Source organism: Megalobrama amblycephala, linkage group LG6 (assembly GCF_018812025.1).
Source record: "Megalobrama amblycephala isolate DHTTF-2021 linkage group LG6, ASM1881202v1, whole genome shotgun sequence".
Lineage (NCBI taxonomy): Eukaryota > Metazoa > Chordata > Actinopteri > Cypriniformes > Xenocyprididae > Megalobrama > Megalobrama amblycephala.
Window position 1 is genome coordinate 28,970,919 of NC_063049.1, and position 24,971 is coordinate 28,995,889.

General features: G+C 37.1%; 2 protein-coding genes and 1 long non-coding RNA gene across 3 annotated transcripts; 2 read left to right on the forward strand and 1 right to left on the reverse strand.

The window, feature by feature from the left end:
- Positions 1–5,091: 5,091 nt before the first annotated feature.
- LOC125270299 lies at positions 5,092–12,212 on the forward strand. Its single transcript, XR_007185322.1, has 3 exons — positions 5,092–5,164; positions 5,256–5,406; positions 11,592–12,212. It is a non-coding gene; the product is annotated as an uncharacterized LOC125270299 (long non-coding RNA).
- An 874-nt stretch (positions 12,213–13,086) lies between these two features.
- On the forward strand, positions 13,087–16,257 carry rnaseh2b (ribonuclease H2, subunit B). The gene is made up of 11 exons (XM_048193726.1): positions 13,087–13,254; positions 13,514–13,585; positions 13,726–13,833; positions 13,949–14,025; positions 14,118–14,232; positions 14,337–14,401; positions 14,508–14,610; positions 14,694–14,775; positions 14,921–14,966; positions 15,251–15,328; positions 16,093–16,257. Exons 1-11 carry the CDS (start codon positions 13,191–13,193, stop codon positions 16,201–16,203), a joined length of 921 nt encoding a protein of 306 aa, XP_048049683.1. The 5' UTR covers positions 13,087–13,190; the 3' UTR covers positions 16,204–16,257.
- A 2,099-nt stretch (positions 16,258–18,356) lies between these two features.
- On the reverse strand, positions 18,357–23,650 carry LOC125270301 (uncharacterized protein C13orf42). The gene is made up of 3 exons (XM_048193729.1): positions 22,842–23,650; positions 19,582–19,726; positions 18,357–19,358 (listed from the first exon to the last, which is right to left on the reverse strand). Exons 1-3 carry the CDS (start codon positions 23,253–23,255, stop codon positions 19,108–19,110), a joined length of 810 nt encoding a protein of 269 aa, XP_048049686.1. The 5' UTR covers positions 23,256–23,650; the 3' UTR covers positions 18,357–19,107.
- Between the last annotated feature and the right edge of the window lie 1,321 nt (positions 23,651–24,971).

Genomic DNA, 24,971 nt, shown 5'->3' on the forward strand with positions numbered 1-24,971 from the left:
GTATGTGAACATTGCTGTCAACTATTTGAGTGGATATGTGTGTCTTTTCTGATATCACTACAGTGTGTGAGGTGTAAAATATTATGTTATGCAAGTCAGTTAAACCTTAAATGCACCCTTAAAAATACATTTCCTTCAAAGCAACAAACAATAATAAAAACTATTGTTGGCCTATGAATTATAAGACTTCAAGTATAAGACAAACTGTTTCTGAAATTTACATCTAATACCTCACATAAGTTTCTGTCTCAAATAGTGCCTTAAAATTTACAAGACATTTTTAGAAAAAAAAATTATGCATGTGCCTCACATGTGAATCAGAGATGCACATGTAGCAAAAAAAACAGACTGATGAGAAAATGTTTTTCCCATTCCTTTCACTAACTCCCCACATGTCTCTTCCCTCTCACTCACACACACACACACACACACACACACACACACACACACACACACACACACACAGCAAGCCTTATGCTAAGATATTATAAATGAGTATCTTCACAGGAAGCATCTGACCACATGAATTTTTATCATGGAGAAAAAAAAGACTCAGTCACACAAAAGTTATCAGACAACTATCAGAGCTGAAAATGAGACAGGAAAAACAAACATATGAACGACTTTGAGTAACAAAGCAGGTCAAACAAAATACAGCCTGGTTAGACAACTCAAACTCCATAAATCAAACAATTTCAAAAATATGTTGGGATATTAAGACTTAAAAATATATATATATTTTAACTGTTACCATCAAAAGAATATTAAAAGTTCTTTCAACTCGATAATGTGTGTAGTTGGCCTAGCCTCCATTTTGGTGTTTAATCTTGTGCACTAGCAACATCGTAATCCCACAAGATAAAGGCGCATTATGTGCACCATATTACACTATAATTTTAAATCATGCTGTAATTATATAATTTGATTATATACAAAACAGTGCATCAGCACATATCTCTTTGATAACCTAGAGAGTGGTCATGTGTATGTGTGTGTGTGTGTGTGCGTGAAGAGGGCCGTCAGAGCCCCTGAACAAGTCTGTGTGAGTGAGAGGGGGTGTGAATGAATGTATAACATTTAACCCCTCTCTGCTTGTATTTTACTGAGCTCACATGACCTCAGGGTCAAAGGGTATCACCTTCCACTCCTCCATCAACATCAGCATGTGACACGCTCACACACTCCGAGAGACTCTGCCTTATGCAGGAAACCCTCCCACATAATTATTTTGTCAGTTAAATGATCAAAAGAAAATGTAGCAAAACAACAAGTTTTATTTTATAAGTATAACTTAAAACCATTGAAACAGGAAACTTTGTATAACTTTGTATATATATATATATATATATATATATATATAATATATATAAAATACAGTTTAAAAATAATAAAAATTAGTGCTCCTGAGTGCAAAGAATCCACACAATACATTCAAATTCAGACCCTGTAAAGTAGCTACACTTCTGCACTTGTAGTAATGAGAGCAGTGTGTGTGTGTGTTTGTCTCTCTCAAACACATTTTCTGTAATCTTATTAAAAAAAAAAAAAAAAAAAAAAAACCTGTGTAAATATTTAGTCAAAGAAAGAATGACAGCAGGCAAGCCTGCACACCTGTATGGCACCGCTGCACCTGAGTACAGACAGAACTACACACAGCAACACACACCTGTGCACTGACTGCAACCTCTCACTGTTACACACATGCATTGATCAAAGAAAGTTCTGCAACACTGCAAACAGCCTGTATTCACAACAACTTGCATCCAACCCAAACTTAAACTATCATTAGTTAGAGGGATGCTGTAAACTGTCAATATCAGAGCTGTAAGTCTCGGAATAAGGACTGGCTGGCTTATACCAACAAAAAAAAAACCCCATCTCACATACACACCACTTTCCCTATAATCATTAAAAGAGCGTGGGTGATGTCAAAGAGACATTTTGTGAGCCTGTGACCACACATTTGCTGCTTCACATCACAATGGGTCAAAACATGCACAACAATGGGGTTTATTTTTATTAAAATAAAAAATAGAATAAAAAAGTTGTCTCGTCATGTCACCACTATTGTACTGCACAGTCATGTTACTACACTAAATTTGGTGAACTCAGAAAATCCTGGCATGGAGTATGATAAAATTAACATGCTGTATCTCATAAAATTACCCGCACAATTAACTGATTAATAAGCCCCATATTAAAACAGAGTGTGTATACTACAGCCTCTGGTCAGGAGATCTTAAGTGTAAGTCTTCATTTCCTCCAAGTTCACGTTTACACACTCTCACAGTTGTAAGCATACAAAGCATGACTGACTCAGTGTATTCTTGTTTTTTTAACTAGTTGTTTAATTCTGTACACTGCACAATTTAACTCCTTTAATGTGGTGACTTTTGTTTTCACAACTCTCAGTAGAGCTGACAGAATAAAAATCCAGCTTCTCCCAAAATCCAGCCCTAGACACACCAGAGAAATGTCACAATGTCTTAACATGCAACAAATTTAAACTGTTTCATATAGTTTTAACTGCCCACACAAAAACCACATCATCCATATCATCATATTATCTCCATTTTTTTTTTAAATAAACCTGCAAACAGGATTTTCAAGTGAATAGGTACTTAAGTATAAAAAAACCTGTAGGTGGAAAATTGATAAATTCTTTCAACCTAAATGAGCAAATATAAGTGGGTAAAAATATATATCCAGTGTAGATGATAGGTGCATATAAACTTCAAGTGTAAAGAGTAACCTGCCTAAAATAACCTGCAAGTTAATTGATAACACATTTGGATGGCAAATGATCATGGGTATTCTGTCAGTGTTATGGAGTGCATTAATTTTAACTGTGTGTGGGATTAAGCTTTAAAGTGTTTCCAATAGTGGACTTCTTTTAAAATATAGATAATCCAAAGTAATTTACAGAACTTACTGTAGGTTATATATTTTAAAAATATAACTACAATAGTTATGACTAAAATGTTTCTGTGCACTGTACAAAACCAAGCCAAAAAAAAAAAAAAAAAAAAAAAAAAAAAAAAAAAAACTCTGTGGGGCATTTGAGTGGGTGCATGACGTGTCTGTTGATTAAACTGCAATGTTGCGAACATGATAAAGAGATCGTTGTGGTTTACTTGTGGGGGTTTCCCTACGGTCCCAGGCAGGATCAACTCATGGGAAGAAAAACTGCCAGGAAAAAAATACACAACACACTTAAGAACTGATGTGAAAAGACACTAACAGTATTTGGTATTGGACTATATTGAGTTGACTACGTTAATACAAAAACAATAGCAATTAAAAAATAAATAAATAAATAAATAAATAAAAAGCTGACCAAAACCGGGAATTGTCTCAATATTGCAGGAAGAGGCAGACTGAGAATTTTGGCTCTTACACTGACCTCTATATTGCAATTTTTTTTTGGTCAAGTGAATGTGCAATTCTAATGTGCAAAAATTAATTACAATGTAAATTCTTGGTCACAGTAACATTTTGACTAATATTTTGTGCCTAGTCATTCTATGCACGAATATGTCTTTTTCATAATATAAGGTTTCTGTAATAGGAGTAATATGGTGTAATTTGTGTCACTTTTTTTTGTGAATGCCCATTAAACAACTCATTTCAAAATAACTCAAACTATGTTGTTCATACAAAACTAGACATTATTTAGACCTGTATGCCATTGAACTAAAAAAAAAAAGTTTAATATATTAAATGCTTAATGCAATATGCTTAATGCATATTGAGCTAAATGTATATACAAGTGTGCAAAGCATTTTAAAGTATTTAACAATCAGAAATATTACAAAATCTCATAAATATGTTTTATAGCTACACAAATGGCACATAAAACTAAGATTAGGTTGTTAACTTCTATTAAAAAGATTAAAACTGGTTTCTCTGAACTCACTTGCCCTGTTTGGGCTTAAAGTGACCCTAGGTCTCCTTTGGGTTAACCTTTCATGACATCACATGACATGGACAGGCCTTTACATCAATCAACAAAATTAGGAGGTCAAAGCATCATGGTAATGACTTCATGACCTTTCTGCATGTGACCTCTACATTAGACAGAACAAAACTACCCGAAGTGCTACTTTCCTTGAGGTACAGCGGATTAGCAATGGAATCGAGTTCAATGCAAGAAAAATGTCACCAAAACTACTTTGAGAACAGAGACTGAAAAAAAAAAATACGGCGCTATTATAAGAACTGAGGTGCACACGCTGACAAAAAAAAAGGCCGGCAAAAGCAGCGACTGCCGACCCAAGATCACTCCAAAGATGATTAGCTCTCGCTGCAATAGTGGAAAATAAACTTTTATGTCTAACACCTAACACAATTAATATGACGAATAATCGCGTTTTACCATTACACAACTAGGCCTTAAATTATCTGACAATGCAACCTGGTTATGTAATTTCAATTTATAGGCCCGCTCGTATAAAAGTATGAATACGTGTCCATAACACTTAGTGTGATAACAAGGGTTTCAGATTGCAAAGGAGAAATGTAACTGAGTTAAGTTAGAATAGCGTGGTACAGCAGACCAACACATTGTGGCGTTTTTTTCGATCGAGAGATGATCTTGTACTACAAACTGATCAAACTCACTTTCATCTCTTCTGCGTTTCCGTCTCCATCTCCTATTTACTTTTGTCAGAGTTTGTGCTTTTTACACTTTAGCAAATGGAAAATGTTTGCCATTTTAATACATTTACCATACACACACACACAACATAAATCTTTATTTTCATGTTTACTAAACAAAAAGACGTTTCATGCAAAATGTTACTTACCGAAAACACCTGAACGTTCATAATATTTGTAAATCCACATAAAAAAGAAAAAGTTTGCAACTGAAAATTCTGACGTCGCACTGTTTTTATATAGTGCGTGCAAAAAAACGGAAAAAAAATAAGAGGCGCTCTGGTCATCGTCGCTTTTTTTCCGCTGAAAGAGGAACAAAAACTGTAGTAAAGAATAGGACAGTGTTGGTCGGTGTGGCATCCCGGTTTATCGCTCGCTGATAGGCTGTCGGGCTCGCCGGCCGTCTCGCTCACATCACCAATCCCGCTCAAACTTAACGTTTAAAAAATGCACAAAACCACCTCGCTCCACCAAACAACCCACACCAATTTATTCGTCGTAGCCTGCGGTAATTTTCCGAATTTTTATCGAATTTTCAGGTCATCCACGTATTTGTTGGATTTTTCCGAAAAATAATACAAAATATATCGTTTCCACAGCGCGGCTCCAATCGGACGCCCCTTCTTGGCTGGAGATGCTAGCAACATTAGCCTGCTAGCTCACTTCAGACTCCACTATTTGTTGTCACTACACATCGTCTTTTGTGTACGCTGCATCCATCCACCGGGAAACAGCCGCCTCAAATTTGTGGTAGGTTTCAGGAAAAAAAATCTCTCTTTGTTCTCTGGAAACAAACAGAAAAAGTGCCCCCTCGCTCAAATTACTGGACTACAGTACGGAGCCTCTCTAGGCAGCTGCTGTTGCTGTAGCTGCTCACTCGAAAATGGCGCCGAAAGCTCCAGTCTTCATTCAAATTGGCCGGAGCCTCCCCCTGCCCGCATTGGGCATGCCGGGACCTAGAGCACCGCGCAGGATTGGTCGAGACAAAATGCACCCTCAAACCGGCTAGCAACCCAGAACCCACGCACAATATCCTTACACGGCCAACAGAGCACGGTTTAACTGTAGCTCTGCCAGTCTGTGTTTGAAAAAGCGATTGTTACCAGTGCATTCGCGTTCACACCATTGATAGTTTTAGGGGTACTTACAATATATAGCTTAGGGATTTCAATTGCAGATACGTTTCAACGCTATGTCAAGGCTAAATCACCCTATAAAACTTGATTTATTGCAATAATGAACATGAAAATGAATCGTCTGCTGGAGCATCGTTTTCCTAGTACTACAGTGAGCGTTTTATCACGCGAACAATGTGTTTTTTTAAGAGGAAATGAAACGCTATTGCGTTTAAGATTCATTTATTAAGATGAATGCATTTAATGAACGGAACGTTAGTCGATGTTCCCCTTGAAGACGAAGTAGCTTGACAACAGACCCTGCGCTTTACTACAGCAGCAGACAGCGAGAGAACTGCGAGCTGCGTCACTCACACCACCAGCAGCGTGAAGGTTGATTGGGAGAAGAAAGAAACTGCGCCCCATCTGTCAAATCCGCCCCTTTCTGATTACTGCCGACTGCATCATTCGGATAATGACTTAAAATTTGGCACCGCTTTGTGACTATTTGACCAGCAAACCCCGATGATTCGTTTAGGAATATCTGGTGGTTATGTGACTAAATTTCTTTCTAAGCCACATCCTTATTTTGCAGGCATTAACTGCAACTGTACAGGCAGCCACTATATCTACCACGTAGTGCTATATATATTAAGGAAAACACGATGGCTTTATTCCCCCACAGTCATAAACTGCCCACCTTTTTAGCTACAATAATTGGGTGGCATCATTGAATCATGCATATTTCTTATTTTTAGACACACCCACATACTCACATGCCACTGTTGACATAAACAAGCATGAAATATCTGCTCGTGAGTGTTCATACATACGTCAACACAACAAAATGTGTATGAGTGAGAAAGTGAAAGGTGTTATAAATGGATGTAGACAGTGGGGAAAGGAACTGACTCCTCGTTTTATTTAAAGATACACTGTAAAAGACAGGAAGTACATGTGTCAGCAAAAGAAAATAACATAAACTGTTCTATACTTATCCGCCGTGGATGACTAGGCCGAATGCTACAGCTCTGACCTGTGCTATATATGTGTGATCCTCCTTTTAAAGTAAAAACCTTTATGGACAATTCTATGCCTTGTCCTTTGCATGTCTCTTGTAAGACTTGTAACTTTATCTGAACATTTCTGCATCTTGACTTTAATGTTAGATATACTGAACTTGGATGGTCATTATTATTGTTATGATCTATTTACTATTTATCCATGCTATATAACAAATCCCTAGTTTTTTGTGTGCATACACAACTTTAGGTCCTTTGTGTTAGTTCCACCCCACCACTTTGAACGGCAACAAAACCTCGGTGTATAAGTTGAAGCATGTCATAAGCTACTATTTTCCTCCCACCATCACAATAGGTGACTAAACATCTGAACAGTATCACCCCCACCCCGAACATTCATGTTCCCACCAAATATACAGCCTTCTCCTTTCTTTTTCATTCATCCACCTCTAGACTTATTAATGAAATTACTTACTTTAGGCTATTTAATAAAATCATATAGCCTAACTTTTCTTCTTCCTCACAATTGTCAGTGACCAACTTTCCATTTATTAACCACTACAAATCATTCATTAACCTTTCATTGTAAAGAATTAGTCAATAGTTCATATGCTTTTAAATGCTGAAAAAAAACAAGGTTCGTGTTTTGATCCGTGACAGATTTTATGTATACACATATATATTTATAGGCTATATTTTATCAGCGGTGAAACTAATAACAAAGCGCACTGCAGGCAAGTCCAGACAAGCGCGTCAATCCTCACGGATGTCCCGCCCCTCAAAGGCAGTCCTCCGATGATGTAACTCTTTCCAAATATAGCGTGTTGCCGAAGCAACCGTACCACGCCATTGGTGCAGCTCTCTGTCAGTCTCGCAGCGTCATGAAGCTAGTGTTATTATTGTAAACAGGGTGCTTACTTTCCACGGGCTCTCGGGTCCCGAGCCTTTGCTACGCGCTTCTTTGTTCACTGCATGAGAAGTTCAACACGACAAAAGACTACTTACGAAAACACTTTGCACACGTTATGGACCTCCAGTAATCGTTTATGAACAAAACAAACAAAAACCGAGTAGTTTAATGCGGTTCTCAATCAAACCTGTTAGGCACTTTAAAATGACACGACGTATGTCGAAGACAGCCGGTAACTTATGCATAGCAAATGCTGCTGAAGTTTTGACAAGCAGCGTGTTTTTTTGTTGTTGTTTGTTTTCTTTTAGATTGAATACAGCGATGTTCAACGCTCTTAATTCATTGAACGCTTTAACTTTTCAGAACATCAACATCGTGATGTAAAAGCAGCGATCCAGTTGAGTTAAAAACTTTTCAACAATAGTTCGACGCCGATAGCTTGCTGTCGAATGTTGCCACTCCTGTACTTGTGTCATTGTTTCAACAAGAACACATTTCACTTTCCCCTTTTATGCCACTGATATTATACTATATAAAATGCTCAAAAATCTATTAATTAGCCTAGTTACGCCCATTCACATTGCGATGAGACTGATTAGAAGCTACATCAAAGTCGATATGAATGGCACTTACCAAAGCTCTGGGGAAAAATGAGGATGAAGACATCACTTGACTCTAAGGGGATGTTCAAATAACTACCTTCTCAAGCACGTTAACAGGTTAATTTCACCACAGTTTCATCTTATTTACTAGTACCGTTTCACAAGGTATCGAGGAAGTTCTTCTTTTGTTCCAGTATTTATGCACAGCGTCAAAGTTGCGCGTTGAGGAGGCGGAGCGGTAGCGCTGCGCGAGAGGAAGAAAAAAAGACCAAGCGCCAGCGCTCGACCTTAGATACTCAAGACTCAAACCCTGCGACCCACACTGGATCAGATTAGGTCACGTGCTGGCTGCAGAGCGGCGACCGAGTCGGATGTCATAACCGCAAACAATCCTGATCTCGACGACACAAGACCGGTCGGTGTTCCACAGCATGGCGCGCGAACGAGGCATTACCTTTAGCTGCGAGAGATGCCAAGTGTCTTACTATGATCCGCTCAAGTGCACGTTCACAGATGACTCTTCTTATTTATTGTTAAGCCTACTTTCAATGTGAGGTATTTGATTGAAGTTATGATAGAGGTAAGAAACTTCAACCATGAACAGATTTGATAGCTACTATAACAAAACAATAACAACAAAGTAAGTAGTATAAGTATTTTTTTCTTTTGATGCATTTTATGTCAGCAGCCTATAGGCTAATAAAGAAAATAAATGCATGGTTTGATTTTAAAGTGTGAGGTGTGTTTTTTTTTTTCTTTGCCGTATGCACCTGCATAAGGGTTTTTGAGGATATATGAATGTTTTATTTAAAAAAAGTATAAGGAAATAACTTACTGTGATTTGAAACAGCTACCTTCTGCTATTGGCTGGTGTTTGGTGTGTCCAACTGCATTAGAGCAACTAAAGCCTATCAAATATAATCTGCTGAGCCCCACTTTTGTTTGGATGCGTGGCACGAACGTTTAACAGTAAACAAAACTGCTGAAGCACATGTGCTTTCTGTTTTAACAATTTCATATTTAAACCTATAATGGTATAAAAAAAGTTTAACATGGTTCATATTAAGGATGACATGTTTTTTCTAAGACAAATAACTTTTAACACTTTTCTCCTTTAATTATTTTTTTATTTTGGCAAACACAACTTTTATGGTTATACAAAGACACCGACTTCGAAATTTAGGGTTAAAAGTAATCCAGCTGCTGTAAAGTAACAAGGGATTCGTACAATTGATTCATGCTAAATGTTGCTTACAGTGTGACTATTTTATTTGAATAGTTTTATTTTGGATGGCACGTGGCGTTTAGGAAGTTAATTTGAAAGTGGGGCTATTTATAACGAGGAAAAACACACGGCCTGTTGACACAGCTGAGGTGAGGTTTTCAGCATTTTCCAACCTTGCTCTACTCACTCTCAAACGAGCAAATACAGGCGGACGATTATCACTACGAGACTGTTAAGTGATTTTGGGATTTGGGAAAATATATAAACAGGTATCCATCAAAATAGCATGTGATCTAATAAAATAACAATCATCTAAACAATTCAGGCTAATGCATTTCATATTTATGCCGTTCCATCAGTGAAAACAGTCAGATATTGCCTGATTTCGTTAGGATTATCGTTATTTTAGTGATGAATCAATGCATCTTGATCAATTCCAAACACGATCAATCAATTTGCTGGTATTTCCCAACGACTCGAGACGTTAGTAAGCATGAACAATTGCGAAAAAAAAGTTTAATGCAATAAAGTAGACTCTCTGCTAAAGAAAAATGCATAACCCTCGGATTTCAACAACACAAATGAACAAATGAAAATGTAGAACAACGAATTAATTCAGTCGACTAATGAATTTAGCATATTAACCAAACAAGCTGCTTGTACGAATGACTAACTAATTTCTTCGTATCCTTTCATTTACTAGGCTACTGTAGTTTTAAAATGTGAAAAATAAAATTTTTCACAAACAGTTTCCATGTATGAAAATACATAGCTAAATCCATCATCACATCCATATCGTAAAGCTGCTTATTTAAAAACGCGGATTATGTGATTTAAATAGACTACATTTTGTAAAATGGCACACAGTTTTATATATATAAACAGTTTTGCAACAATCAGTTTGCTATTACACAATAAGATTAAATTGGCAGAACAACACAATTACTAATTTTATTTTAGCCTATCATGGACGCCTCAGACTTTTTCATCAAGCGTGCGATAGCTATACCTTCATGATTAGCATACATTTTTACAAACCTCTATTGAAACTAAAACGCTAGTTCGTATTATAATGGCGAAAAATCAAAGATTTTTCGTTTTAACGACCAATTAGTCAAAACAAATTTCCTGTCGCGCAGTCATAAGATATCTGATAGATTCTGTTTGACTCATCAGACCTCTACAGTGACTAGCCTACCTGTAGCTAATGTCAAAACACCGTATTTTCATCGTGTTAATCGAAAATAAAAATCAACGATTGGTGGTCATTTTATGCAATACACCTTTGTATGTTGCTCATCCTACTAAAATAGCTATCATCCTATAAATTCAGATGGACCAAGGGTAGTTTTATAATAATCCACATATTAAAGCAAGTTCGCGCGTGACTTTTGGTTGATGATGAGCGATAAGATTGCACGACGTCGACCTACACACTGCATGTGCACTTCGCTCATGAGTGTGTAATGTGTGTGCAAGAATAAAACTAAAAACAAATCCCCTGTAAAATGGCACTATTTTCTTTCCAACTAAGTTATGGGACCATGTTAATGTGCAAAGGTGTGTTTGCCTAATTTTGCATGTGTGTGGGAGGAGGTAAGGCTCAGATGCAAACTAAGAATCGTTATTCTGATCCGCGCCTCCATCAACCAAGTCAGATGTGTATAACGAGCCTGAGCTGAAAATGTCTCTGTGTGTGCCTTGAAGTTTTTTTCCAACCATATTTCGTTGTCTGTCTCTTACAACACAAATGAAGTTACTCAATAATGGTGTCTGTGTCATATCTCTCTGGAAGAAAGAGAAATTAACAGTATGAGAGGGTACACTCTACCTTCATTAGTTAAAGTAGCCTATTTTATAGACAGATTAGTGTTGTTAAAGACATGTTAATCACAATAATATTTGAAAATGTTAAGAAATGCATGTAACATTTTTTAAAATCTAAACTGTGATTGGCCCTTTGATTAAAAAAATGATTAGACCATGACATATGACAACTGTATTTGCTATGTAGGCCTAATATAAACTTCTCTTATCTTCGATGGTTAATTTCTTGTACAGCTGGGATGTCCTGGAGACCCTGCTCCCCCTCCACCATGTCCTTGCTCAGCAGACCTTGCTGACCTGAATACCACAGACTTGAACAGGGGGTCCCTGATTCTCAACCAGCAACACATGAATGCACATGCATAGATTGTGTCAATGCATGTCTTGGTTATTTATTTTAACGAGTGACAAAAGTGCATAAAGACACATTTCCCTTGCTCTCAATATAAAGTGAGAGATGAAGACAGAGGGAATCATTAGAAATGGTAAGCTGAGTCACATTCTGACCAAGTAGACTCAACGACTAGTATCCTGAAAACTAAATGAAAAAGAAAAGAAAGGAACTGCAGAGCACCTGTAGCCTATTCTTTAGTCACGTGGACACATACACTTATTTATTAAACTTATGTAAACCATATATCTGTTCTATTTTTTAGCATCTGGTCTATTTATTGTAGGCCTACTTCATTTTACTTTTACCATTTTTATTTATTTACTGTATCTAATATATTAGGCTACTAGGCCTATGTTTGAATGTTTTAATATATTATTGAAATATGTCGCAGTAAAGCTTTGTTCAATGTGATTGAGAAGACGTGAGAATAAGATCACTATGTCTTGAAACAATGTCTAACTTTCCTGCAGATAATGAATGAACAATTAATCCACAGTGCTATAGGTGAGTAATCAATTCTGCCTGAGGGCGTTAATGCATTTTTAAGAGGCTGGCGCCATCATGAGGTGACTTATAGTAACATCAATTATGTCTAGAGAATTGTATGTTTAGTTTCAGATTTTGATCTTTTGTGCTGAAATTCGTTGATTATATTAAAAGTGTTGTCTATTGATCATCAGTTGTTGAGACATTGATTAAAACATGGCATTTAAATAGCCTAATGTATATACAAAAATGTTCACTTTTTTGTTATTTTGTTCTTATCAGAAATGTACCGTTTCATTTGATTTCGTCAAAATCATGACATTATATTGCCACTCATTTTTTTGTATTAATTATTTTAGTTGAATGTTAGTTTCTCAATATTTATAATACATTTTAAACTGTAATAGTTTACACAGAAAAAACAGAAGGCTGTACCCAAAGTTAATCATATTGTAAATTAGTAGTTACGCGACAGATGTGCTGACTTTTAAATAAATAGCATATACAAAATAATTAGACAAATATGTGAAGAATATTAAGAAATATGTTCCAAATATACTTTTTAATCATGTTTTTAATGCTTGAAAATGTGTTGCTATGTCTTTAAGAAATTCTAGAAGACTGTACCATTTTGAGAGAGGGGTGTTTGTAGACGCGATTTCAAATGAACTGCTGTTCTGTCTTCACATTTGTTGGACATTTTGAATCAGATTTATTTGTTTTACTTAATTTTAATAAATCTATTATGGTGCACAGGTAAGCTATCATGTTATATTTATGAATCATAAATCTATTATGTTTCACACCCCTATTTGTAGTGTTCACAAATATTTGCCGCCATTTTTCTAGGGGCAGAGCAGCAGAACATCAACTCAACGGTCTTGCGCTATTATATTATTATACACAACAGAAAAACAGCTGTTACAGTTTAACGTTTCAACTCAACCCTTGAAATGACTACTAGAAAGAAACGCTCTGTGCACACCGACAACGATAGCTGGGTTGTCATTGCTCCAGGTACATTTACTAAATTTACACGGTTCCATGCTGCACACATGTATTTTCAGAAAAGTTGTATACACAGTTTTCAGGGCACATTTTATTTTACTGAGGCTTTATTCTTACAACAAATGATTAAGTATGCATTATTAATGTGAACATTAGTGTGAGTGTACCTTTTAAGGCTACCTAAATCTACATGCAGTTCTGCTATGCAGTTGATAAATACAAATTTAATTTGGTTTTGTGGGTTTTCTGACCCTTCCTTCACTTTTAGATGCTGCACTGGACACAAGCAGATCCGAAGACAGTGATCCATCCTTCATCAAATTAAAGAATCCTGCTACAGGTGGCTTTTAGTGTTACAATAACAATTTAATCAACTGCAACTGACAGTTTAGTGCATATATAACATTCTTTTAGTGGTCATGTCTGTCAGCTTGCTAAATAAACTGCAACTTATTGACAGTTCTGTCATTGTGAGTGCAGGAAGTTCTTCGCTGTACCTGTTTGGCTGTGGCGATATCAGTGTTTATGAAGTTAAAGCTTTTTCTGAAGACTTTAGATCTTGGTTTATTGGACAGACAGTGCAAAGAGGTAAGCTCACCTTACAGAAATTGAACTATCCATTCAACATGTGATTGTTCTAATTGACTGGTAGTTTGCTGATGACATTTAAGTGAACTAACAGCTCTTCTATTCCTGTTCCCAGATGGTAGACTGCTGTATGTGACTCCCATTGATCCTTTATTTCTGCTGTTGCCATACATTAGCAGTGTCGGCACTGAGGTAAACAGTTAGTTGAAATGCAAATTTGACAAATAAAAGCCAGTCTGTTGTTCACGTGAGCTTCACGACTAATACCAGCACCCTTCTCATAGGGAAAGTTCCAGCCGGTGAAGCAGATGGTGATGGATGAGGATTATCCTGGATGCACAAGACTTCTGCAATGCAAACAGGGACTGGACTCCCTTCATCATGTGGCTGATGAGAGAGGTGTGCGAGTCTGTAGGCACGTATGTAGTGCCAAATCATTTACTGATACTGTATGATGTCTACGTTTTGTGCCCAATATATAAAAATGTAATCCTATTTTTCAGAGGCTGGCAGTCAGAAGTTTCACAGATATAACCATGAGAAGACCTTGGAGTGGCTTAAGAAAAAGGTTAACGCAATTTTGAACTTTGGTGATACAAGAACCCAGTTCAATAATAAGCATTTTGATCCTAACCTTAACCCTATTTGAAAAGAAATTTGAAAAATTCTTTCAGGTTCAGCGGACAGTAAGCACACTCAAAAAGAGCAACATATCTGTGGGCGGAGGAGTGAAGTCCAGCACATTTGTCAGAGTAAAACAGGAAGATGCTACTGAAGGTAAAAAAAAGGATGAATAAATAGGGATGGATCATGCTTGTATGCATTGTTTGCTAATGTAATGGTATTTGTTTTGTTTTTAGAGGACTACTTACGTTACGCACATGGCCTCATATCAGAGTACATCAGTGAAGACCTGAGCAAAGATCTTCTCAAGCATTTGCAGTATGTACACATACACGTGTTTTCGTGTACTCATCGCTCACTTCACCTTACAAACTTGTCCTCACAAACGGAAGTGCCAGACTATGTCATTCACATTTTTACCTTTGTTATCCATATAGTCACATTTAGTCTCTCATGTTTCAAGGTTGCCAGAGATATCCAGCCCTAAAGAGACAGAGCCACCTTCTAAGGTAATATTTCTGCTTGAAATACCAAATATTTTTATATTGCCACCATGCTTGAATTTTAATACTTAAATTATGTCGCTTTACTTGATTGTATGCAATGTTAATCATATCTGCTTGTAATTTTGTCATCATTTGTTTTCTGATTCCTATTTCTTCTCAAACTCAGTCAGCTTTTGTCATTGCTTCAAGAAGCATCATGAATGCTTTTTTTCTGAATGCAGTTCACTTTGATTCAAAAAGATCTTTTGGTGGCCTGGTTTTTCTGACTGCTGTCTTGCATTTGATAGAAACGGAAACTGTCAGATAAACCAGTAGAGGCTGGAGAAGACTACACCAAGTTCAACAGTGCCGATTTTGCACGAAAAGTGAGTTAGAATCACAAACACTGTGATGATGGGATTAATGATGCAAACATTGAAAGAAACCGCATGACGCACTACTGCAGAACTTTTTCTTTTTCTCTCTGTCTGTGCCTAAAAAAATCATTCAGCATTTCATGCTTCAGATATCATTGGTTGTAAATAGGGGTGTAACGATACCCTCATATCATGATACTGAACTCACGATACGATATTATTGTGATACTCCAAGACATATGGTAAAAGGTTAACAAAAAATATACTGTTGATTAAAATGCTAAATTTGATATTACTTGGTGCTCTTAACCTAATGCACAGGACAATGGTGACAAAAATATTCATGATTCTGTAGCTGAAACAGATTTATTTTAGATGAATATGTTTGCACTCTGTCACTGACTAGATATATTTAAAATAATGTAGGCCACTTTTTACTGGTAACATAAGACATTTGGCATTATCAGGACCAACAAATATTCCCCCATTGCATTATTATATTCAACATTATATATAGTAGTTTAACGTAGTACTGACACTAAAACTCTGTAAACTTGAATTTTTTTCTCACACAGTAATTTTCATTTTGGGTGAACTATGCACAACACATCACTATCTACAATATGATATTGTTTCATTTTTTGTATTGCAATAAATTGTAACATGATATATTGTTACACCCCTAGTTGTAAATGTATGTTTCCTGGTTAATTTTAGCTAATGTACTACAATTTGATAATTGTAATATTTTAAAATATGGTCTTTTATCTCAGCCACCGAAGAAGATGACTGCAGCTCAGAAGAGTCTTGCCAAAGTAGACAAAACGGGCATGAAAAGCTTGGCAATGTTCTTCAGTCCCAAAGTCAAACAAGAGAAGAACTGAGTGAGTGTTTGTTTGTGTCAAAACATTTTTGTTAATAAAGTTATTAGAAAATAATTTCTGCTCTCTTGTTTCATTTATTTGCTGCTCACCATGTGCTGTGCTTAAAGGGTTAGTCACCCAAAATGAAATTTCTGTCATTAATTACTCACCCTCATTTCGTTCCACACCTATAACACCTTCATTCATCTTCGGAACACAAATTAAGATATTTTTGATGCAGAGAGGTTTTTCATAGAACGCAACGTAATTACCACATTCAAGGTCCAGAAAAGTAGTAAAGACATTGTTAAAGGATTAGTTCACTTTCAAATGAAAATTACCCTAAGCTTTACTCACCCTTAAGCCATCCTAGGTGTATATGACTTTCTTCTTTCTGATGAACACAATCGGAGAAATATTAATAAATATCCTGACGGATCCAAGCGTTCCGTATTTCCGCCTTCCGTATTTTACTTACGAAGAAAGTGTAAAACTCTCTCAGTTCAAAAAGCTATGCTATGTCCTAAGCCCTCCATATTCAACCTACGGAAAAAGCTTAACTGAAGTGACGCCAGTTCCATTTTTTTTTTTTTTTTTTTGTAATTTGAATACGGTAGGCGGTCTGGTGAAAGCTGGATATATTACTTCATAACTTGTTAAATATGGATATATTTTTTTTGTCACACAAACACATTGTTTCACTTCAGAAGGCCTTTATTAACCCCCCGGAGCCGTGTGGAGTACGTTTATGATGGATGGATGTGGATGGACGAGAACCATGTGGAGTATGTTTATGATGGATGGATGTGGATGGAGGCAGTTTCTTCACTGCCATTATAAAGCTCAGAATGCGTCAGGATATTTATTAATATTTCTCTGATTGTGTTCATCAGAAAGAAGAAAGTCATATACAAAAGCTTGGGCTACTTTTCATTTGAGAGTGAATTAATCCTTTAAAATAGTCCACGTGACTACAGCGGTTCAACCTTAATGATATGAAGCAACGAGAATACTTTTTGTGCGCAAAAACAAAAAAATAATGACTTTATTCAACAATTTCTTCTCTTCTCCGTCAGTCTCCTACACTGTTTATGTTGTATAGACAGTGCAGCGCTTCTAGGTTCTACGTCAGAACACTTACACTACATAAACAGTGTAGGAGACTGACAGGGAAGAGAAGAAATTGTTGAAAGTTATTTTTTTGTGCACAAAAAGTATTCTCGTCGCTTCATAACATTAAGGTTGAACCTCTGTAGTCATGTGGACTTTTTGAACAATGTCTTTACTACTTTTCTGGACTTTAAATGTGGTAATTCTGTTGCTTTCTATTGGGGATCCTATTGGGATTCTATTGGGAAACCTCTTGGATTTCATCAGAAATATCTTAATTTGTGTTCCGAAGATGAACGAAGGTCTAGCGGGTTTGGAATGACATGAGGGCGAGTAATTAATGACAGAAATGTCATTTTTAGGTGAACTAACCCTTTAATACATTCAAAAGTTTGTGGTTGGTAAGATTTTTTTTCCTGTTTTTGAAAGTCTCTTACCCTCACCAAGGCTGCATTTATTTGATCAAAATATCACAAAAGGTATTATAGTGAAATATTACAATTTAAAACAGTTTTCTTTTTTAATATATTTTAAAGTGTATTTTATTTGTGATGGCAAGCTGAATTTTCCACAGCCATTGCTCCAGTCTTCAGTGTCACATGATCCTCCTAATATGCTGATTTGCTGCTCAAGAAACATTTTTTCATATTATCAGTGTTGAAAACAGTTGTGCTGGTATGTATAAATATTTGTTAATATATCAATATTATTTATGTTATAAATATTTTTGTGGTTGTTCAGGATTCTTTAACGAATAGAAAGTTCACAATAACAGCATTTATTTGAAATAGCAATTTGTAGTAATTATGTAATGTTTATTGTCACTTTAGATCAATTTAATACATTCTGAATATATTAAATTATAAAAAAAAAATCTCCCTAACCCCATACATTTAAATGGTAGTGTACATGTATAACACATTCTTCTTTGGCCCATGATGTAGGATAACTTCAGTAGTATGTAGTTAACTTGCTACAACTTTATTCTCTATTATTTGTTGATACTCATTGCACCTGGTTTGGTGTTGAAAGGGTAAAACCCAATTCCTGCTTCCCTTTTTCAAAAAAAAGAAACCAGCCCTATTTAGCTCTGAATTCACGTGTCTAGTTCCTCTTTATAGGTTTTAAGGCTAAAAAAAACTGTCTCAATAGTAGAAATACATCACTTAAACTAGTTCAAGTACTTAACACGATTTAGCATTCTTTTCTTGATTATTGATATACTTGCAGATAATCACAAATCATCATAAACATTCATAAAAAAAGAACGTACAAACCTACCAACGAAGGCACCTACCAGCTTGAGGGATGTCATATAAAGTATTACTGTATTAGATTAGATTTAACAAATGTGGAAAATACAGGTGTCAGTTTTGCATTTGGTTAATAAATTCTTCTCACTTATTGTAACTAGGCAGTACATAGCTGGCCCCTTGGCCTTGATGTGTTTTGGATCATTCATATGTCTGATCCCTGTCTGATATCTGACTGGTTCATCAGACAGGTGATCCTCAGATCTGAGTTATTGTGAAAAGGAAATTCCAGTTGCTCTGTCTGGAATCAGTGTGCAGGATGAATCCACATCAAGCAGAGTGGTTACGCTCTGCTGATGGCCTTAAGCATTTTCTACCAAGAGCTACTGAAAAAGATAATCTAATCTGCTGTGGATAATTTATGAAGCTCGGGCAGTGAGTAAGCACTGACATTGTGTCACAGAGCTCAAGTCCTCTACCAGGTCCAACTTGATCACACAACAGTGAAGATTTAGTTGTCCTCTGGGCACAAACAGCGGAATAACAGCTGTTGCTTAAGCAGCTAGTCTTTCTTCTTGAGCTTGGGTTTGAAGCGCAGAGTCTGAAAGGCACTCTCTACCACTTTTGGCAGGTGGATAGGGTTTCGTTGCAGACGTCTCCTGCTGCCTGTGCTTCCCATGTCTCCCTTCCGCTGGGCCGCTTGCCCGTGACTGATATCTGAATTCTTGGGCTGTGACTCCATCATGGAGATTCGACGAGGGTCCCGAAGCACCCAGTTAGAGTGAAGGTCATGCTCACTGGTGCTGGTTGCCACTAGAAAACATTAAAATCAGACATGAAACAATAAAAAACTGATGGCTGAACCATGAAGCGGAAAACTTTAATTTTTTGAAGTTTCACAAAGTACAATATAGTTGACCAAGGTTTCTATCAAGATCTATAAAGTACAACATCCTACAATTCCATCTTCAGTGCTGCCTTTAGAGTACTTTGGAGTATGCTAGAATTTAAATGTAAAGATAGGCACCACACTCACCTATAAAGTCCACGTCTGCATGTCCGTTGTCCACATGTGGTTTTCGACTGGGTTCTGGGTCACAGCTTGCAATGACTGCATCAAAGAACTGGAGTGTGTCTTCCTCATTTGGGATTGGTGGAGCAGAAGGTTCAGGCCGTGAAGTCTTTGAAATACAAAAGATGATGTGTAGTATGCAGATTGTAAGTTGCATTGCTGATTCAAACAGTAATTTCCTTAGCATGGTTTTCTTAAAGGTTTTAGTTATTCTTAGAACTACTGATAAAGGACCAAACCAAAACTATTGTGCCTCTTTAAAGGGTTAGTTCACCCAAAAAATGAAAATTCTGTCATTAATTGCTCACCTTCATGTTGTTCCACACCCTTAAGACCTCCGTTCATCTTCAGAACACAAATTAAGATATTTTTGATGAAATCTAAGAACTGTCTGTCTCCTCCATAGACAGCAATTTAACAAACACTTTCAAGGTCCAGAAAGGTACTAAAGACATTGTTAAAAAAGTCGACGTGACTACAGTGGTTCAACCTTAAATTTATGAAGTGACGAGAATAATAACGACTTTATTCAACAACATCTTTATTTTTGGTGTCATTCTCATACATTGTTTATGTCCAGCACTTCCAGGTTCTATGCCAGAACGCCGACTCATTGGCCGGCTCCTCACAAATGCATCATGCTGCTCACGTGAACAGCGTTGGCCAATACTGAGCCGGCGTTCTGACATAGAACCTGGAAGCGCTGAACGTAAACAGCGTAGGAGAATGACATAGAAGAGAAGATATTGTTGAATAGAGTTGTTATTTTTGTTTGTTTTTTGCACACAGTATTCTCATCACTTCATAGAATAACGGTTGAACCACTGTAGTCACGTCGACTTTTAACGATGTCTTTAGTACCTTTCTGGACTTTGAAAGTGATGTTTAAAGGAACACTCCACTTTTTCTGAAGCTTAGCATAGTTCTTCGAATCTGATTAGACCGTTAGCATCTTGCTCAAAAATGACCAAAGAGTTTCGATATTTTTCCTATTTAAAACTTGACTCTTCTGTAGTTACATCGTGTAATGAGACTGACGGGAAATGAAAAGTTGCGAATTTCTAGGCCGATATGGCTAGGAACTATATTCTCATTCTGGCGTAATAATCAAGGAACTTTGCTGCCGTACCATGGGTGCAGCAGGCGCAATGATATTACGCAGCACCTGTGACCCCGTTTGCACAGGGAGCGTGCCTTGCAACCATGGAGACATTTGTGAGAGACGCTGCATAATATCATTGCGCCTGCTGCACCCATGGTACGGCAGCAAAGTTCCTTGATTATTACGCCAGAATGAGAGTGTAGTTCCTAGCCATATCGGCCTAGAAAATCGCAACTTTTCATTTTCCATCGGTCTTAGTACACAATGTAACTACAGAAGAGTCAAGTTTTAAATAGGAAAAATATCGAAACTCTTTGGTCATTTTTTGAGCGAGATGCTAACGGTCTATTCAGATTCAATGAACTATGCTAAGCTATGCTAAAAGTGGTACCACCAGACCCGGAGATCGGATGAATGGATTCGAAAATGGTAAAACTCAACTGTTTAACTCTAGGGGAGTTGGAAAATGAGCCTATTTTCAAAAAAAGTGGAGTGTTCCTTTAAATTGCTATCAATGGACAAGTCTTATACCCCTCGGATTTCATCAAAAATATCTTAATTTGTGTTCTGAAGATGAACAAAGGCCTTAGGGGTGTGGAAAGACATGAGGGTGAGTACTTAAAGGGTTAGTTCATCCAAAAATGAAAATTCTGTCATTTATTACTTACCCTCATGTCGTTCTACACCCGTAAGACCTTCATTAATCTTCGGAACACAAATTAAGATATTTTAGTTGAAATCCGATGGCTCCGTGAGGCCTCCATAGGGAACAATGACACTTCCTCTCTCAAGATCCATAAAGGTACTAAAAACATATTTAAATCGGTTCATGTGAGTACAGTGGTTCAATATTAATATTATAAAGCGACAAGAATATTTTTGGAGCGCCAAAAAAAAAACAAAATAACGACTTGTATAGTGATGGCCGATTTCAAAACACTGCTTCAGGAAGCATCAGAGCACAGATGAATCAGTGTATCGAATCTGCTGTTCAGAGCGCCAAAGTCAAGTGATTTCAGCTGTTGGCAGTTTGACACGCGATCCGAATCATGATTCGATACACTGATTCATCTGTGCTCCGAATCTTCATGAAGCAGTGTTTTGAAATCGGCCATCACTAAATAAGTTATTTTGTTTTTTTTGGCGCACCAAAAATATTCTCGACGCTTTATAATATTAATATTGAACCACTGTACTCACATGAACTGATTTAAATATGTTTTTAGTACCTTTATGGATCTTGAGAGAGGAAGTGTCATTGCTCCCTATGGATAGGGTGACCATATGTGCCATTTTCCCAGGATGCGTCCTGTCCAGGATTTGTAAATTGCCTAAAATGGCTTGAGCCCTTGCCTCTTTAATCGTGAAAGTGGTCATATCGATGTGCCCCCTGAACGCGATTTCTAAACGGAAGTCTGTGCAAGCCACTGTTCTTATTGACAGTCTTCATGCAATGCATTAAAATGTTGTCGTATTTGCAATGCTTTGACCGTTCTCTGTAGATCCAGCCTTCTCGCAAGCCACGATTGGTCGATTATGTATAATGCACGCTATTGGTAAAATAATTTTTTAATCATTACCTTCTGCAAATATGAAAACAAAACCAAAACTACATTTTATGCAACTTAGAAATCCTGGACAGGACGTGCCCTGGGAAAATGGTCTTACGGGTGTGGAACGGCATGAGGGTGAGTAATAAATGACAGAATTTTCATTTTTGGGTGAACTAACCCTTTAATAGCCTGTTCAAACAATCCTGCTTTTCAAAGAGAATTATCAAGGATTTTCCATACAAAATTAAACCTACGGCAGTCACACAAAGTTTAGGGAACTGCAACAACATTTTCCTAATCCTTTTAGTTCAGACTGCATTGAAATATTCTGAATATTAAACCTCCTCATGGCCAGATTCTGGATATCTTTAACTATATAATATGCTAGATTCGACTTTTTCTCTAATTCATCTTCATATTTTAACGCAGTCATGAAGAAATGAAGTGCGTGTTTATGGCCCTATAGATTTCAGACAATTTAGCACAACTTACCTTACTTTGCCCTAATAATGTTCTCTACTTTTTCCATAAGGATTTAACATACTCAACCTTGCCTTGTAGCATCTCACCTGTGCAGCTCTGTTTTGCGGTGGCTTGGGTGCGGGGTTCTTCTTGCGGGACACGGTCTCTTTACGTTCGCCGTTCTTGAGGTCATTGATGCTCTTGGTGTACTGACGCCTGAGCGCGACCAGTTCCTGTAAGTACTCTAAGCAGTTCTGGTTCTGGGAATAGAGCCATACTCGGTCCTCTCGACTCTGGTAGTAGTACAGGGCCGTGCTGGACTGGACACTCACGGCGCTCACGCTCCGCTTCAGTGTGGAGTCCTGCTGCGCGCGACTGCTCTCCCCGACCACGAGCATCGACGTGCTCCGGACCAGTTTCACGGTGCATGCGCTGTGGTAGTCCTCATTGGACCTGAACCTGTCCCGTGAACGAGGCCCAAGATGGTTCGGACGGAAAACTGCGTTGATTTTCTTAAACATCACAGTCGGTGTCTGGGTGCTGTCGTTTAGTGGTTAAATATCCGGGCTGATGACTGAAATGATGTTGGTTCAAACCGCACGAGGGTTCTATCACCATTGTGCCCTTGGCCAAGACACTCTATACTGTTAGTCGCGTAAAAATAGTAAAATAAATTACTTACTAGCTCGCTTTAGTAACCGGGCTCTAGGCCTATATAATTCTTTTATTGATGACAGTCAGCCTGTTCTGTTTCTCCATACCCCTCTCCAAACTGCACCACGCGCGAAACTTACTTTATGTCTTCTTTATGAAATTCAGATTTAAGTTGGAGTTTTGTTGGTTGATCTTGTCCATGGTGCTGAACTCCTGTTTAATGCCAAACGCGTTAATGACATATCACAGGCGATGACCATTTCTCATCCGTATGAAAGAAGTCATGGTAGTTTCTAACGCAGCCATGGCAACGGTGCGCTTGTAACTGTACACTCACAAATGAATAATTAACCAACCTGGGACATATTGGGCTACACACATGTGCTGGCCATCACAGTTAGCCCTATGATGCATATGTTGCATAACATTAGATGCATTTTCTTATTCTTGGACTGTCGCTGTCACAATGGAAAATAAAAAAAAGAGACTAAGTTGCAGTTTGATATTATATTCTATTTACTTTCTTGCTAAATTTCCTATAAATATGATATTCAACATTGACAATATGTAACTGAAAATATAGATAAAAGATGGGAAATGAAAAATAAACTTGTATTTGACCCACATATAAAATCTAGAGGTAGGCCTATTAATACAAACTTCTTTTTAATAAATAAAGAACCCAATGTCTACCCAATTTGTGGTTACCATGCTAAATTTTCATGTTTTTTTTGGTTGACATGATGAAAACATCACAAAAGAAGTTGTGTTTCCTGAGAATCTGCAAAAAGAAAAAGATTTGGCAATACCATCACATTTTTGCAAAATGGCCAGTGGATGCGTCTGAGATATATGTATAGTATCAGATAAATTATCAAAATTTGTAAAAAAAAAAAAAAAAAAAAAAAAAAAAAAAAAAAATAGGTTCTTTTCAGGAAGACCATGTGTTCATATGCAACCAATGAGTCAGACACTTGAGCTACAGAGCCACTACGACAGGACAGCTAATGTTTCAGGTGGGGTATTGGGTGGACTCTGGGAGTTGTGTGGTCATCATATTATTATTTTTTTTCCTGAGGTCCTATACATATAGTCATGTTATATTATATAGTCATAATTTAGTTGTTTTAACCCTCTCTCTGACCCTTTGATTTAATTTTTTTATTTATTTTTTACTGTTAATACCTTAGCATAAAGTCTGGTTTAAACTGCACCTTATTGTTTTTTTTAGGTGGGTTATTTGAAATAAACAATGACATGGCACTCTCCACAGGACACTGTATACCTCAAAATGACTTTGTGATCAGAATTTCTGTCTGATACTGTGACAATATTGTGAGAAATAACCTAAAGCACAGCACAGTAGAAATGTTAAGTTTGTGCTTTTTCACTTGTTTGTTGGTTTATCAGGTAATCTTTCTTTTTACTATACAGATAAGATGATCACATGAATAATGAATGTAGGTGATGCAGCATTTTGTCACTAACCCTTTCGCCGATTAACTAGCGCTACACAGACTACGAGGTGTCTTCAATCTACACGTCTACAAGTGGTTTCAATTACACTGGAATTGGATTATTTG

Excerpts from the sequence above, each read along its gene's own strand:
- rnaseh2b (XM_048193726.1), top strand. The coding sequence starts at position 13,191 with ATGACTACTAGAAAGAAACGCTCTGTGCACACCGACAACGATAGCTGG. Across the intron at positions 14,402-14,507 it reads TGGAGTGGCTTAAGAAAAAG|GTTCAGCGGACAGTAAGCAC; the intron begins GTTAACGCAATT and ends AAATTCTTTCAG. Across the intron at positions 15,329-16,092 it reads GTGCCGATTTTGCACGAAAA|CCACCGAAGAAGATGACTGC; the intron begins GTGAGTTAGAAT and ends CTTTTATCTCAG.
- LOC125270301 (XM_048193729.1), bottom strand. The coding sequence starts at position 23,255 with ATGTTTAAGAAAATCAACGCAGTTTTCCGTCCGAACCATCTTGGGCCT. Across the intron at positions 19,727-22,841 it reads CGCAAAACAGAGCTGCACAG|ACTTCACGGCCTGAACCTTC; the intron begins GTGAGATGCTAC and ends TGTATTTCAAAG. Across the intron at positions 19,359-19,581 it reads TGCAGACGTGGACTTTATAG|TGGCAACCAGCACCAGTGAG; the intron begins GTGAGTGTGGTG and ends AATGTTTTCTAG.